The sequence below is a fragment of the Mustela putorius genome, unplaced genomic scaffold (genome assembly GCF_011764305.1).
Source record: "Mustela putorius furo isolate JIRA1106 unplaced genomic scaffold, ASM1176430v1.1 tig00000095_pilon_pilon_pilon, whole genome shotgun sequence".
NCBI classification, from domain to species: Eukaryota; Metazoa; Chordata; class Mammalia; order Carnivora; family Mustelidae; genus Mustela; species Mustela putorius.
The window spans coordinates 27657918-27674816 of record NW_025421280.1 but is presented as its reverse complement, the minus strand read 5'-3'; the positions used below and the strand labels follow the sequence as shown (position 1 = coordinate 27674816).

Sequence of the window (16899 nt, the reverse complement as noted above, 5' to 3'; positions counted from 1 at the left end):
GTTCAGGTAAGAGAGCTATATGAAAAGGAACTGAATTCATTAAACTGGCCCAAACAATTCATGCCCATGCTGCTCAACAAGTCTTAATTAGACTCAACTCATAAAAGTGAATAGAACTGAATTTAGTTGAAAAAAACTGAATCCCACTAAACCAAATGGAACTGAAATGAATGCCAATCAGGCCCATTTAGCTTAACAGATGGAGATTCTCAGAATTAATTCAATGAAACTGAACTTGGGCCAATTATACTGAGTGTAGTGGAATTAAACTTAACTGGATTGAATTAAACTCAAATGAATTCAATTGGATTGAACCTAATCAACTCATCCAAAATCAACATTATCCTAAGTCAAAATAATGGAAATAAATTGACTTGAACTCAACCCAACTAACTTAATCTAATTCAACTCAACTGAGTCGTCAGTCCAGTCCAACTCTACCTACTCAACTGAACCTAACATATTCAGGCAAGTTAAACCCAACTGTAGCCAATCAGTGAAAACAAATGTAGCTAAATTCAACTGAAACGAGCCCAACTCAACCCAACTCAAGTGAACTCAACTATATCTAACCCAACAACCCAGCTCATCCTCACTCAAGCTAAATCAACCCAGTCAAGAATAACTTCAAATCAACTGAATATAAATAAATGGATTTTTATTAAGTGAAACTCAGTTTAATCCAACTCAGTTCTGCTCATCAACTAGCCAAGAGCAATTTTAAGTCACCCGTACAGAAATAAATGGAACTAAACTGTTTATAGAACTAAACCCAACCCAATTTAATCTAGAGAACCTCAACCCAATTCAATTAAAAGTGACTTGATTTCAACTCAGGTTGACTTCAATTTGAAGTCAACTGAATGTAAATAAACAGAATGAAATAAAATATCACTAAAGTGAGCTTATGTGTTATCGTCTATCAGAAGCCCAAGGTGAAGTAGGGGCCACCTTAGCTCCCACAGTCTCCTGCAATTCCTCCATCCCAGAGCTAATCACCCTAGATTATGAATTTCAGTGTATATATCTTTCTCTTCTAAAATGGTATGAACTCCTTGAAACCTTACTGACAATCCTGGCATTATGTGTCTAGATAAACAAACACATGTTGAAAGATCTCAAATAAATTGAATTGAAATGGCCCAAACTCAATTCTACTCAAGAAATTAAATTCAACTCAACATTTATTGAATAGTGATTCTATCCCAGGCAAACTGCATGCCAAACTCAACTAAGTTTAACTAAAACTGAACTTACTGAATATCTATTGTATATCAGGTGCTAAACACTTACTTATATTTTATCTGAAGATAGCATCTCATTAAATTTTCTTCTCAATTCTGAGATAAGGTTTTATAACCCCATTTTACAGAGGGGAATACTGAGACTCAGTTAAATCACTTGATAAGTGGCAGACCTGGGACTTAGGCCAAGGTCAGGTTGGTATCCCCTATTCTATTCTGTTTTATCTAGGGTCCTCACCGGGTCTGTCTGGTACTCCCGACTATAGAGTTCATGACAGTTGTTGAAGATGTACTCATAAGTAGAGTTGAGGCAGGCTTTCACACAGTCTTTCACCACCTGGCTGGCTCGGGGTGGGCTCTGGAGTTCTTGCACCTAGAGGGAGGGAGAGAGGCACAAGTCCGCACAGCTGGAACAGGAGGTACCAGGAAGTGGCTACAAGTGGTTACGGGATTAAGGAAATGTCGCAGTATGAAAGCAGAGGGTCACTGAGAAAGGGCACTATTCTCTAGGAGAAACCTTACTTGATTAGGATCTAAGAGTGTTAGAAAATGCCTGTTGGAGACTGATGGGACTGGGTCTCCTTCTTACCTTCATCCGAAAGAAGGTGATGCTGGTGAGAAGGTCCACAGTGGATTTGAGGTCCTGGAGTCTCTCTGGGCTGCTGGCTGGGAAGTTATTCTGTTGGAAGGGAGAAGAGAGGTGGGGTTATAGAAGAGGGTTGGGTGGGGGGAGACTGTTTTAGGGGAAAGGCAAGAGACCCCCAAGTTTTAGGAAGTATGTGAGGGTCCATGAGAACACCTTGAAGCAACCAGGGGGTTCTAGTTGGATGCATACTGGGCAGGTGCAGCCCACATATGTGTACTCATGTCAAAGGCACACATTCCACATGTTAAGATGGGTCCTCCCATGTGCACATGGGCTGGGAGCTCCCCCCTACGGGCACACATGTGTAGGAGCAGGCAAGTCATCATGCATGTACTTCTCACCCGATACATGGAGAGGTCGATCCGCAGGGAGTTGTGCAGCTGGTCCAGGAGTTTGACAAAGCGCTCTTTCTGAGGAGGGAAGAGAGGGGGATGAATGGAAGCAGGCACATGGGGTTCAAGTGTAGCAGCTAAAGCTGGCTGCCATATTGGGTAAGTGCTTACTATAAACTAAGTGCACCCCTATCTGAACCCTCGTAATATCCGTTTCCATTCTACAGAGGGGTAAACTGAGGCTTAGAGAGGGCAAGTGACTGGTACAAAGTAACACACTAAGTCAGGTCCAGGTTGGAGACGAGGGAGTCACACGGGGTGTGAGCAGCACAGGGTTGGGCTCTCCTTCCTCCCCCAGCCCCAGTCCCTGGGACTGACCCCGAAGTTGGAGGCAGCAAAGCGGTCAGAGGCGGATACATTGGTGGAGGCGGTGGTGTGCGCGTAGTAGGCATTGATGTTGGCGAGCAGGGTGCTCATGACGGCAGGCACCCCAGGACACATGTACTTGGAGGAGAGGCAGGCAAAGTGGCTGGTAGGAGGGAATGGGAGAAACTGGGCCTGGCATCCAGCCAGGACAGGCAGTGTTCCCCCCCAGAACGCCTCTAAGACAGCATCTGTGAGTGGCTCCCTCTGACACTCAAACCATTCCCTCTGGCTGATTGTGTCTTCCAAGTTTCTCTCTGTCTCCTCTCTGGGTTGCCCTATCTCTGCTCTACCTCTGATTCTCACCCCATCACTTCAGCTCCTAGAAATGGCACTTTCCAACCTCCAGGGGATTACAGAATGCCCATCAAACCCACATCCTCTTTGGCTCCTTCTCCCAAGAACCCTTCCATTGCTAGGTCTGCCAGGGTCCACTTGGTGGCCCTCTCAGTTTCCTGCACCTTGCCCTCCCGTCCACTCCAGCCTGCAGCCTCACGTCATGGCTTGGTAGATGGACTCCACACCATAGCGCATGGCAAATTCATCCACAATCTCCTGGGCTGTCTCATCATAGTAAACCTTCCAGGCGTCATCACCCTTGGCATCTGGGATCTTCACAACCCCATTGTTCTGCACGTCTGTCACGAAGTGGAACAGGTTCTGCCACCAAGATGGAGAAGGCATCATGAAAAGCGCATCGAGACACAAGGGGTCAGAGATCCCAGGTCTGGGGAAGCTTACATCATCCACTCATTTATTCATTCATTTATTTGTCTATTCTTCCATCCATCCACCACCTACCAATTCATTCAATTACCAAAAATTCCACCGAGCAAATCACCCATCCTTGTGACACTTCACCCACCTGGCCACCCATCCATTTACCTATCCATCTACTCATTCACTCAGAGATCTAGCTACCCCAGAATCCACCTACCCACTCCTCTATGCTTTCTTACATCTTTCCACCCATCTATCTCACCTTCCATCTGTCTGCCTGCTCATTCATTCATTCATCCACACACCCACCCATTCATCTTCCCAAAATCTCATCCATGCACTAGTCCTCCCTTCTAATAATCCAACCACACATCCATCCACCCCCTATAACTACCCACAGCTTAATGTGTCCATACAGCAATTCATCTATCCACCCATCCAACCATCCATCACCTATTTATCTACCCATCAATTTATCCATCCATTCACCCATCATCCATCTTTCTATCCATCCACCTAATTTGCCCCCAAATTTACTCATCCACTCATCTCTACTTCCAACAGTTCAACCACATATCTGTCTGTCCACTCGTCCTTTTATCCACTCATTGTCCATTTGTCCATTCAATCCTTTACTCATTCAACAAACTGAATTATCTCCAGGAGACCCTTGTTCAGGTCTGGAACAGATGGGAGACCTGGAGCTGTGTAGTGAGAGTCTGCCTGGAAGTCAGGGAGGGCTTCCAGAAGGAGGGGACCCTGAAGCTGGCTGGATAAGGAGGAGTTTTCCAGGCAGAACGAATGACATGGGGGACAGTCTTAGAGGCCCAGGGAGTGTGGATGGTGTGGCCGGAAAGAGGAAGGTAGAACTAGGGCAGGCAGGAATGGTAAGTGGAGGCAATTTGGAAGATCACAGTGAGCTCTGAAGGCAGGGAAGAGCAGCGGGCCTCACCTCATGCAGACAAGTGTATTGGACATGGTACGGGGCCACCTTTTCCTCGCCTTTGATCTCCACACTGATGTGCAGCCGGATGGCACCCGATACAGCAGATTTGTCAGTCCGCTTGTCTGGAAAACAGAAATGGATGGCTGCAGCAGAACTTTCCAACACAGCCTGGGGTATTTTAATGTATGCATGACTGTAGCCCTCCTGGACTCCCTGAGATTAAGACCTGGGTATCTTCTCAGATTGGTTCTTTAAGCTTGTGCCATTCCTATTAGCCTAGAACTTGCTAGGTCATATCTCTTCCTTCAACTAGAACTCCAGACCTTGCTTCCAGTTAAATTCCCGAGTCTGCATCTTCCTCTTTAACCAGGAGCCCTAGGCCCTGCTTCCCCTATCAGATCAAGAGCTCCAGAATCCATTCATCTTAGACAGGATTCCTGGGTCTGTGCCTTTCTCCTCAAACTAGGGTCTCCAGGTCTTGCTTCCTGCCCCATCAGATTGGGCCTTACAGCCTCCGCCTCCCCCATCAGATACAACTTTACAGCCACTGCCTTCCCCATCAGATTGGGCTCCTAGACTAATTCCTCCTGACACTCGTTCCCCGATTTGGCTCCCTGGGGTGCCCTCCCTGTCCCTTGCAGAACACCACCCATGCTCACCCAGGTTGTACCACACGTCCATCTCGCCGCTGAGTGTCCGCACCTCGATGATCGTCTGTCCCAGGAAGTCATCAGATTCCCTCTTAAACCGCTGCTTCACACGGGATTTGATGTCATCATCCTCATCCCAGACACGCACTTTGATTCGGTCTGAGGAGTTGTGACATTCACTGCAGGGCGGGGGGAGGCGGAGGCTGGAGTCAGGTGGCAGGCACAGCCTGGTCTTGGAGCCCCTTCAGCTGCCCCAGCAGAGAGCTCCCCCCGGGGGACCCAGGGGTTCAGCCAGGCACTTACAAGTGGAAATTTTCCTCCCACACAGGATTCAGGTTGCCATAGATGGTTTTTGTCCGTTTCTTGGTCTTCCCAACCTGGACAGTGACATAGGGGTCACTGGATCCCGTCTTGTCCTTTGCCTGCAAGCCCTGGGCACAGACCACTGTAAGACAAAGACAAATACAAATAGAGCCTCAAGGAGTGAGGTGGCTGAGAAGAGTTACTGCCACACGCTCCAGGTTTCTTGCTGGAGACACCTGTGACATGGTCTGAGGGCTTTGTGCTGACCACAGGAGGCCCTGGGGACACCCACAAGACATCAAGGGCTTGCTAGAGAGTTAACACCCAGGGAGCGCTCAGCTGATTCAGAATGGGGACGTGGCCCAGGGCCACCCCTGGATAGGGACATTCTATACATTGTTGTGAAATCTCCAGCAGGACTGAGCTTACAGTTGCTCAGGGAGTCACCTGCAGGGCTCCTTCCCTACCGGCTCCCAGACTTATGTCTCCACCTGCACTGGGGCTTCCTGGGACCACCTCCTGGATACCCATTGCCCTGAAATCCTCATCTTGGGGTCTGCTTTCAGGGAAACTTGAATGAGTTTGGACACTAAGGCCCCCACCCCTGGGTAGGACCATTCTGCTATGTGAGCTCAACACTGTCCCCCAATGGTCCCAGGGGGTGGGGGTGGGGCACACAGGTCTGAGCCCCAGTTGTCCACAGCACTGCGGGATCATTGGCACCCTGTGTGGGGCTCCATCCCTCCCAGTCTCACTTCCCAACTCCCACTTCTCTACTCTCAACTGGGTTGCATCACCCCACAAATAAACAATGTGCCCTCAACTCCTCTTCTTGGAGTCTGATTCTGGGGGCGGGGTGGGGGCACCAACCAAGACAGAGCGCGGCTCACATTTGGAGGCATACATCCCCCCCGCCCCCCCCCGGAGCACCAATACACACATGGACGTGGAAAAAACACGGACACACTCAAGTACACTCGGCAAAGGGAAGAGCCATAGAAGGAAACACAGGGCGCTGAGAAGAAGGGGCCCTGTGGCCACCCCCAACCCCTGCGGCCTCACCAGTGATGCTGATCTTGGCCGACCACTTGGATGTGCCGTCCAGCACGCTCTGCTTGACCGCCTTCATCTGCTGCGTATGCGCGGTCTTGGTCACGGCGAAGATCTCCTGGATGAGCTCGAAGATCTCGGGTTTGTTGCGCTCCCGAATCTTCATGCGGTCCTTGAGCACCATGATGATGTTCTGCGTCCGGTCCTCTGCCCCGTGCTTGGAGCTCTTCTCCGCGGCCCCTGTGGACGCAGACAGCAGTAGTCACTGTCCAGAGTGCGCTCCCTCACCGCAGGGAGAAACCCAACTCCCATTCCAGAACTTCCTCGGCTGTGGCCAAGGGTACTTGAAGCCGTGGGGGCTCAGGTGACTCACCCCCCCCCCCAAAGCTAGAGCTGCTAAGAACTTTCTACCTGCTCTCTGAATCCTCCTACCCATTTACCCATCAGTCCCCACCAGTCTACGGGAGTCTCCTCCCCCTCTGAATCCCCATCTTCTGCCAAGACCTCGCCCGTTCTCTGACTCCTCCCCCCACGCTGAGCCCCCTCCTTCCCGAGCTAACCCTAGTCCTAACCCATTTTTCTCCAGGGGAACCGCTGACTCTCAGTAAGCCCATCCCTTGCACAGTTCAGCTAGTCCCTGCGCCCCGCGCCACTACTTCCTGACTCTCTCACATCTCCTTTCCCCTCCTCTCGCCCCAACCCTCCAGCCAAGGAGTCCGGCCTTGGTTCTTGCCCCGCCCAGCCCCTCCCCCCACCTCCGTGGAGCCCCGCCCCTACCCCGGAGCCCCGCCCCTCCAGCCCCGCGCTCACGCTGCAGGCAGTCTGCATTGAGCAGGTCCTGGCACTTCTCGTGGCACTTGACACCGCACTCGGTGCAGCGCATGCCCTGCCTTGCGATGCCCCACAGCAGCCCCTCGCACTCGTAGCAGTAGGTGGGCGTGGTGGCCGTCCACACCTCGAAGTTGTGCGGCGTCGTGCAGGAGATGGGATAGATTAAGGCTTGCAGGGTCTTCTTGTAAACGTGGTTTTTCTGAGGGGAAGGAGCGGGGAGGCATGGGGCGCTGTCCTGCCCCGCCCTCACCCCTTTGCTGAGTATAATACACCGTGGGACCACGGTTCCTGGGCACAGATCATGTCGGCAGGATGTTGCACAACCCAGTTCTGGAAACCAGATTATGGGGAGCTAGGAATGCCTGTCTCTGCCACACTCTCCCTTCCTCCTCCTCCAGGAAGCCCCAGCCCAGCCCACCCTTCAACCAGTGAAAGGGGAGGGCCCCACGCACCAACTCCTCGTTGTTCAAAGTGCTGGAGGCCAAGGCCGAGGTGATGCCTGCTTTTCTGGACTGGACCAGGGACTAGGGCAGGGAAATCACCCAGGGAGTCACAGGGGTCGATTCACACCCATGGGGTTGTCACCACAAGCAGAATCCACAGCCACCAGCCACGGATTGAAGCCACAGCCACGAAGAGGAAACAGGTCACAGCAGCAGGAGCAGAGCCAGCAAAGAATTGGAAAGTGTCAGAGACTCTGGGTTAGAAGGGACCCTGGAAGGTGTGCAGCCTCACACCCCTGACTCACCCCCCTCCCCACCAGACTCAGGAGCTGCACTTGGCATGATCTCCAGCCACTCCAGGAACCAAGGTTGGGAGTCACCTGCTCTCTCTCCCATCCATAAACTGCAGGACATGACAGGGTCATCCCTCCCAGAACCCATGGGTTGGGGCCAGTTGAAAGATCCTAGTTGTGTCGGGGGGTGATTCCTGGAGAAGAGACAGAGACTAGAGGCCGAGGTCACCATCACTCACCATGGCCTGAAGTGTCCATGCAGCAGGTAGGGTAGAAATCAGATTACATTAGTCCCAGAGAACACCTTGCCAGCTCCCAGTCCCAGGTCTGCCATGGGCAGTTGTGCAGATTGAGCACTGCTTATGGCAGAACTGCTCTGCGGGGGGAGGAGAGGGCATAGGCGCTCACCAGGTCGCTCACGAGTGGAATGGGCTTCCTCTTGCGGATGTCTGGCATGCTGTCAATGATGATGAGGCCACCTCCTGGGCTGCAAGACATACACAGGGATGTCAAGGGCCCAGGCTTCCCTCCTTCCTCCAACAGGCATCACTTGAGGCCCGGACATCACTTGATCTCCCTGGGTATTAAAGGTTGAATTGTGTTTACCAAAAAGATACATTTAAGTCCTAGCCCCCTCGAACCTCAGAATGTGCCCTTATTTAGAAACGGTGTCATTGGGGTGCCTGGGTGGCTCAGTGGGTTAAGCCTCTGCCTTCGGCTCAGGTCATGATCTCAGGGTCCTGGAATTGAGCCCCGCATCAGGCTCTCTGCTCAGCAGGGAGCCTGCTTCCCCCTCTCTCTGCCTGCCTTTCTGCCTACTTGTGATTTCTCTCTCTGACAAGTAGATAAATAAAATCTTTTTAAAAAGAACAAAAGAAAGAAATACGGTCATCACAGATAAAATTAGTTAAGATGAGGTCACACTAGATTAGGTGGACCCCTTTATAAAAGAGATACAGCAATGTGAAGAGGCAGAGTTTAGAGTGACACATCTACAAACCAAGGAATCCTGAGGATTGCCAGCAAGTACCAGCAGCTAGCAAGGCAAGAACAGGATCTCCCCTACAGGTATCGGAGGGAGTAGGGGCCAGCCAGCAACTTGATTTTGGACTTCTGACCTCCGGAACTGTAGAAGAATCTATTTTTGTTGTTTTAAGCTACTCGTTTGTGGTAGTTTGTTATAGTGGTCCTGGGGAATGAAGATACTAGATGTCAGCTTCCTCATCTGGGAAATGGGGAGATGATGCTGTTGCCTACATTTAAAGAAAATTTGAATTAAGCAAAACTAAATAATATACTAAAGATATTCATGAAACCTTCCCTTTTGTTCAGAATTGGAAATAGATATGTGTATTTAAAATCTATTCTGGGGATGCCTAGATAGCTCAGTCGGCTAAGCATTTGCCTTTGACTCAGTCATGATGCCTGGACTCTGGGATCTAGCTTGCTAAGCCGGGAGCCTGCTTCTCCCTCTGCCTGTTTCCTCCACTAGTGCACTCTCTTAGTCTCAAATAAATAAAATCTTTAAAAAAAATCTATTCTGGAATGGGGCACCTGGGAGGCTCAGTGAGTTAGGTGTCTGCCTTCAGCTCAGGTCATGACCTAGAGTCCCAGAATCGAGTCCCATGTCGGGGTACCTGCTTGGCAGGGAGTCTGCTTGTCCCTCTCTCCCTGCTTGTGCTCTCTCTCTCTCTCTCTCAGATAAGTAAATAAAGTCTTGGGGCACCTGGGTGGCTCAGTCATTAAGTATCTGCCTTCGGCTCGAGTGGTGATCTCAGGGTCCTGAGATCGAGTCCCACATCAGGCTCTCTGCTCAGCGGGGAGACTGCTTCCCTTCCTCTCTCTCTGCCTGCCTCTCTGCCTATTTGTAATCTCTGTCAGTCAAATAAATAAATAAAATCTAAAAAAAAAAAAAAAAGCTGATGGGAAGAGAGGAACTGGAAATCTAGACTATGGCCTCTTGGCAGTGTTGGTGTGGCTGGGTGGCTGGTGGATCTGAAGGAGCTCTGTGCCCTGTACGAATTCACTTTACTGAGAGCTGCTCTCATCTCAAAGAGGGTTCAGGTGTGGTTCCTCCCCAGAAGCTTCTCATTGTCCAATGAGAGAGATGCCTGGCAGCCAATGACTCCAGACAAGCCCTGGGATGCTATTCGTATGCTCCAGCAGGCAGAGGTGTGCTGATTCCTGAACTACACCTGTGCCTGGCTGCTTCCCCATCCTGGCCCTGCCCGCCTCACAGATTTCTCTTGAGGGCACTTCCTGCATAAAGCACGCGTACATCCCCGTGTCAGTCCCTGCGTCCTGGGCTCCCAACCCAGGACACCTGCTCATCTGGGAGCAGCAGCTTCTGTCTTCATGCCTTTGTGTGCAAGGGACATGTAAGGGAAGGCAGTCACCTTCCTGCTGCTATTTTTAAAACACTAGTGGAATTTTAAAAATATCTTTTACATCTTCTAACCTCACCACTCAAACGCTGAAGGAAAAGAAAGCCCCGAAAATTAGAAACTCAAGAAATTAGATACGGCAACTTGCTCCATGTAAGACCAAATAATTATCATTAGAGAGCCAGCAGCCACAGCAATAATCTGAGATATTTAAAAACAGAATCAAGGTGCGCCTGGGTGGCTCAGTCGGTTAAGCATCTGCCTTCAGCTCAGGTCATGATCCTGGGACTGAGCCCCATATTGGGCTCCCTGCTTGGCGGGGAGTTTGTTTTACTCCTTCTCACTTGTTATGTCACTCTCAAATTTAAAAAAATCTTGAAAAATAAATAAATAAATAAATAAATAACGATCAAAGCAAAAAAAAAAATACACTTCAGGATTACAGAGGTGTACTGCAGGAAATAGACTTTTCCTTTATCCTGCATTTATTTCTAGTGGGGGAGGGAAGGTGCGGGGGGAGGGGAGTGGTCTTGAATAAAGCAAGCAGCTGGGACAAGGCATGTACCTCTTTGGACTCAATTTCCCCACCTGTAAAATAGGGCTAGCAGGCCTCCTGGGTTTGTTGTAAGAATTCCATGTGTTACTACCTTTGGTTTCTGTCTGGGGTTACATGATTTCACCTGATCTGTCACTCGCTCTGTCCTGCATCTAAATGGAATCCCCTGGGGGCACCTGGGTGGCTCAGTCAGTTAAGTGTCTGCCTTCAGCTCAAGTCACGATCCCAGGGTCCTGAGGTTGAGTCCCACATAGGCCTCCCTGCTGAGGGAGGAGCCCACTTCTCCCTCTGCCCGCCGTTCCCACTCTTTGTGCTCTCTCTCTCCCTGTCTGACAAATAAACAAATAAAATCTTAAATATATAAATAAATGGAACCCTTTGCTCCCCTCACGGGGCTGAGGCTATGATGCAAAGCAGCCTCAAGCTCTAGGTTCAAAACTTCCTTCTACCCCTACAATTCCGTTACTCACCCGCCTTTGAACCATAGGGATTTAGACATCTCTCCCTCTCCTCGGGCCTGTGGGACAGACAGAGATATGGTCACTCTGAGACAGAGATACGGTCACTGTCTCCCCAGGGCAGGGTAGGCTCCCCATCTCTTTTGTGCTCATGCTCTATAGTCCTAGGATTCTCACAGGCTGGTTCAAACCCTCGTAAGGTTCTGTCCTTCATCCAGCCTCACCTGCTCATCTGATCTTGTACCCCAGGGCCTTTGCCTGAGATGTGCTAGCTCGTTGTATGCCCTCCACCTACGGCACCCGACCAGCCTCCATTCGTCATTTGGATCTCAGGGCAGACCCTGGGTTGACACCCCCATCTCTGATGCAACTAAAGGGTGGCATGGTGGGCAAAGATTGGAGAGGGTCCAGCCCTCTCTTTGGAAGTATTATTGATGTATTTTGCATATCACTTCTCCTTAAGTGTCTCCTCCTCCAGGGAGTCTTCCTGATGGTCTTGGATTAGTTTTATGCTCCTATGAAACCCAGAGAGTCTGCCCATATTTATTTATTTACTTTTTGTTCTATGGCTGGTTCCATTATAAGAGTAGCTGTTGGTTGTTGTTGTTGTTGTTGTTGTTTTCATCTAATTTGCTGATTTAGTCAAAGTTATTCAGTAGAAATTACGCTGCAAATTCTTTTCTACCCTTTACCTTTAGAACCATGTGACTGGAGTACTTCGTTAAAAATGAAATAGAATTCTGTTTTAAAACATAAGAAATTTGATTTGAAGTTTCTGCGGCTCTGATGTGTGACGGTCTAGGACTTTGGGAATTTGTTTAGGATATCCTATTGCCAGCCTCACCCCAGTTTGGAAGGGCCACTTGCATAAGGGCACTGCTCTGTCCCCAGCCTAGGGTGGCCTGAGCAATTGAAGAGGTAAATGAATGGCCTCAATCCTGCCGCCCATCTGAACAGCCATCCTGACCCTAATGCCAACCTATCTTTCACTTAATTTCTTCTCTGACCAGACCTCAGAACTTTCCCCAGCCCTGACACTGGTACCCAATGCTATCCCAGGAATCGATTCCTCCCCCTGACACCAATTTTAACTCTGACCTCTGATCTCTGACTGCTGCCCTAACTCTGACCTCTAGCCCTATCCCCATCCCTAACCTCTACCCCTACCCATGAACTTGACCCCCGCCCGACATAGCTATACCCATGACCTAGCTCCAGGTTCCAGCTCACTTCTCCTTCTTACCCCCCTCAAAATTCCGAGCTGCCATGAGGAAGACTGGGCTGGGCCTTGGTGGGGCCAGCTGGTTGGGGAAGAGGACAGGCAGGCACGGGTGAGAACAGAGAACGGCCCTTCCGGAGACAGATGAAGCCAAGGTGTAGCTAGGGCCAGAGAGAGGTCCGATTGGGCAGGAACTGGGCGGGGAACCGCGCGGGGCGGGGGGGGCGGGGACAGAGAAGAGTGTGGGTGGGGCCAGGTTGGTGTGGGCGGAGCATGAAAAGACCGGGACAGACGAAGGTGCAGAGAAGGTGGAGGGGGCGCCGGAGTGGGCGTGGCCAAGCTGTCCATGGGCGTGTCGTGGCTCTTGTGGGCGGGGTCTGGGAACTGGCCCCGGGTGGGAGGGGAACGAGAGTGGCGGGGAGGTAAGCAGTCTGGTCCCTGCACGGGTGTGGGCGGGACATGGGCCTGACCCGGCAGGTGGCGGCTTTCACTCACCTCCTGCAGCTGCAGCCGCACTTTGTTGAAGGCTCGAAGCCAGTTGGCCTTGGCCCGGGACATGGAGTCCTGACCCTCCTGGCCTTCCTCATCCTCTTGTCGCCTGAAACTGAGGCAAGGGATGTCATGAGGCTCCAGGGCCGGCCCTCCCTTGACCCCCAGCCACTGGAGTGACGTCAGGCCCTTGGTGGACTCTCTGGCCCTTCAGAGACACAACGGCCCATCTGTACCCCCTCTGACGGCATCAGTGTCCCTTCTGCTTCCCCAGCCACGACCCTGTGACAAACTCCCCTCCATTCCCCAGGTCCATGCTGACCCCATCACGGCACCACTGACCCCGTGACAGCCCCTTGGTCCCTTCCCCTTACCTCTCCTCAGACTTGGGGGGTTCGGGCTCAGGTGCCCGCTCAGCTGTGGGCACCTCCTCCGGGGCGGCTGGCTCAGAGGCTGCCTTGGCCACGTCGTGGGCCTCAGCAGGTACAGCTGGAGCCTTCTCCTCCTTCTCCGACGCGGCCGGTGGGAGGCTGACACGCTTAAAGTCTTTGGGCTCAGCCACTGCCACCTCTTCCCGCTGGGTATAGCTGCCAATGTCATCAGGCACTTCCTCCTCCTCCTCCAGCTCCTCCTCCTCCTCAGGCAGCTCCTCCTCCTCCTCTAGGAAGTCCTCCAGGTCCTCATCCAGCTCCTCATCTAGTTCTTCGTCCAGCTCCTCCTCATCCTGGTCCCAGCGTGGGGAGTCCTTGTGGTAGCTGACCGAGCTATGGCAGGAGTGGTAGGAGTCCCGGTCCCGTTCGTCCTCCATCTCGGAGCCCTGTAGACTCTGCTCGTCCGGGTCGAAGTCCTCGCTCAGCTGCGAGCTGCCCTGGCTCAGTTCGCCCGAAGAGGCATAGCGGCTACTGCCGGTGGGGCTGTGGGAACCAGCTGGGGCTCAGCGACGGAGGCACAGAGCCACTGCTGGACCCAGCCCCAGTCACACAGGTTCCAACACCCAGTCATTCACTCAGTATCGGTTAAGCCCCTACCGGGAATCATGTTCTGCCCTACGAACCCGGGAAACACAGTTGTGAACGGAAGAAACAAAAATCTCGGCTTTCCGGGCCATTTCCGGTCTGGAGATACAGGCAGGAAACTTGATGGATGCTATTAGAGATCACTGATGACCTACTGTGCGTCACTCCGTCCATGCACCGTGGAGGCTGCAAATGCTCCTTTCATGTGCTGGGGACCCCAATTAGTGCCCTTATCTCCAGCCTTTGGAGACTTAGTGCTCCTGAAACTTGAACATGGCCACGCCTGGCTCTTGATGACCCCGGGTCCCACACCTCTCTGCCTCTATTCTTTGCTTTAACCTCCATTCACAGCCAACCCTGCCGGGGGTCTCCCCAACTCCACCTTGAAAACTCGTGCAAAATGCATCCATTTCCTTGCACCCTGGGCTCCACCCTCGTCCAGGCTCCGCTGCCTCTACCAGGCGCAGCCTTACCGTCCTATCCCCAACACTACTTGCTTCCCATGGAAGCCACAGAGGGACTCCTTCAAGTCATAAATGCAATCGCATACCTCCCTGTTCCAAACTCTACTATAGCTTTTTAGAGCCCTTGGAATAAAGTCTGTGCCGTGCGGCACACCCAGACTACACCCAGTGTGGCCCAAACCCTCCAGCCTCCCCAACTCATCTCCCTACAAGCTCCCTCCTCTCCCCCGGCTCCAGCCACATTAGCTTTCTCACTGTTCCTCCAAAATCCTATACTCTTGCCCACCTCTGGGCAAAATCCTCTGGTGCCCAATGAAATGTCCCTTCTTTGAGTGAGTTTCCCCCACCCTCTGGCCAAGTCAGGTCTTTATATGCTCCTAAGAAGCCCCCCTGGATCGTGCTGGGCATGACTAGGAAGAAATCTCTATCTCTGCCTGGGGGTGCACAGCATGACACATAGGCCACCCCTCATCCCCCTTATAATCATTCACTCAGTCACTCAACAAACATCATTCCTTGCCTTAAATACTTCCTCCACTCTCAGTGAATGCAACCCCTTTCCCCAGACAGCCCCAGGGATGCTGTAGCAACCAAAATGGGGGTTTCTCCCTTTAGCCAACATTTGCTGGTTTATGACTTTAGTTGATTGCTTTTTGGTGCCCATCCCTGTAGATGGCAGGAGACAGGTGGGGATCAGCAGGTATTACTTGGGTGGAAAGGGCTCCAAAGTCCCACCGCTGATGAATACCCCTAAAGTCCAGCCCAGCACATTCTGGGGCCCCTGGTAAGGGGGCAGCCTGGGACAGGGATCCCAACATGGCTCTGGAAGTGTCCACTTGCCAACTCAGGCACCACATACATTGTCCCAGGCTTGGCTTTGGGGCCATCCTCCATCCTGGCTCTGCCATACTGAGTTCCAACACAACTCTTACCCCCATTCAGATGCTTCCCCTGGCTCCCATGCCCCCGAGTTAGCCACCCAAGGGCCTTCCTGCACGATCTGGCACCTTGCACCTCCCCAATCCGTGGCCGAGCCATTTCCTCTGCCTCGGACTCATTTATCCTTCAAGGGCCATCTCCCAGGCACCCTCCTCCAGGAAGCCCTCTCTACCCTTCCCCACTCCTAGAGTATCCAGTATCCAGTATCCCTCCTTACAGCCAAGCCCCGACCTATGGAATGGAATGTCTGTGTCTGGCTCTGTATCCCTAGCCTTTCGGATCACCCAGCACTAGGCAGCATAGCCATAGGATGCCCGGGGAGTGTGGCTTGAGTCACTCTCAGGGGAATGCAGGCCATTTCTGCTTCTGCATCCTGTCCTCCTTCTGAAAGGTCTCCCCTCACCCCTGCGTGGCCTAACCACAGCACGAGGGGAGGAGACTCCTCTTTCTCCAACACCCCCCCCCCACTGCATTCTGTTCCAGGAATGCTCACAGTAGACAGACTCCTCCAACCAAACACTTCCCGGCATTTTCTCTGGGTCTGATGCTATGGTCACTCTCCAGCTCATTTTCTCCAAGAGAGGACTTTTCCTTCTTCCAAAAGAGTTAATAGTTTATTAATATTTGATATCTTATATGCTCAGCTGTTTCCAACACATTGAAAGTTTGTTCCCATAATCGCACGAAGCCATCTTGAGTATGCAAATGAAGGCAAGTGATGCTTTCATGAAGGAGATGTATTCTTCCAGGAACAAATACTTAGGGAAAAGACCCACAACCAAAAATCACACCAAGCCACTGCTTGGTATCCAGTAGGTTCCCCATAAACACTAGTCCTTATGATTTACCAGCTGTGTGACCTCAAACAAGTGACTTAACCTCTCTGTGCTTTGATTCCCTGTCTACCAAATGGGACCAATAGTATTCGCACCCAGAGAATAAAATGAGATGATGAAGGGAAGGTACCGGTCCAGCGCCGGGTGCATGGTTAGCTCCAAACGCTATTATTTGTGCCTTGTATCTAACAGTCCCCGTGTAGTGCTCACAGATACTACTCTAAGTGCTTTACAAATATTCAGTCTGCTCAATATCGTGTTTGCCACCGTTCTGTTTGGAAACCAGGGCTGGGGTCATCGGGACAGCGAGGAAGGACGGCAGGCATGAGGGTCAGCCTCTGAGGCTTGAGGACCAGCACCCTGTACAGGGCAGTGGCATGGCTCAGGAGGACCAGGGGACCCACCTAGGGGACAGATATGGGACAGCCTACTTTCAAGGTACAGCTTCTGTGTCACCGTGCCCATGGCCACCAGTCAGAAACACAGAGTGAAGCCATTAGGGAGGACCGGGCACCACCATGGCAGGACCATGAACCACCTGCTTACGGGGCTCCTTTCAATGTCACTATGCCTCACCACCCTCCATGAATGCCCGTCTCTTCCCCTACCCACAGTTCCCCTGCCCAGTTAGTACACAGAAACCAGGGCCCTTAAAGG

The 16899-nt window shown here is 51.7% G+C and overlaps 1 protein-coding gene across 6 annotated transcripts in view; it reads right to left on the bottom strand.

Annotated features, from left to right (window-relative positions):
- Positions 1-16899, bottom strand: part of UNC13A (unc-13 homolog A) — a 62690-nt gene that overhangs the window by 25035 nt on the left and 20756 nt on the right. For all 6 annotated transcript variants that reach the window (XM_004761009.3, XM_013060736.2, XM_004761008.3 and 3 more), the window contains 16 exons: positions 13362-13901; positions 12994-13102; positions 11292-11338; positions 8290-8368; positions 8121-8126; positions 7598-7669; positions 7125-7344; positions 6327-6554; positions 5265-5406; positions 4971-5140; positions 4318-4433; positions 3142-3305; positions 2601-2751; positions 2232-2300; positions 1834-1923; positions 1483-1617 (listed from right to left, as the gene is read on the bottom strand). In XM_004761009.3, the coding sequence (XP_004761066.1) occupies positions 1483-1617; positions 1834-1923; positions 2232-2300; positions 2601-2751; positions 3142-3305; positions 4318-4433; positions 4971-5140; positions 5265-5406; positions 6327-6554; positions 7125-7344; positions 7598-7669; positions 8121-8126; positions 8290-8368; positions 11292-11338; positions 12994-13102; positions 13362-13901 (2338 nt within the window). The remainder of the gene's footprint in view (positions 1-1482; positions 1618-1833; positions 1924-2231; positions 2301-2600; positions 2752-3141; positions 3306-4317; positions 4434-4970; positions 5141-5264; positions 5407-6326; positions 6555-7124; positions 7345-7597; positions 7670-8120; positions 8127-8289; positions 8369-11291; positions 11339-12993; positions 13103-13361; positions 13902-16899) is intronic.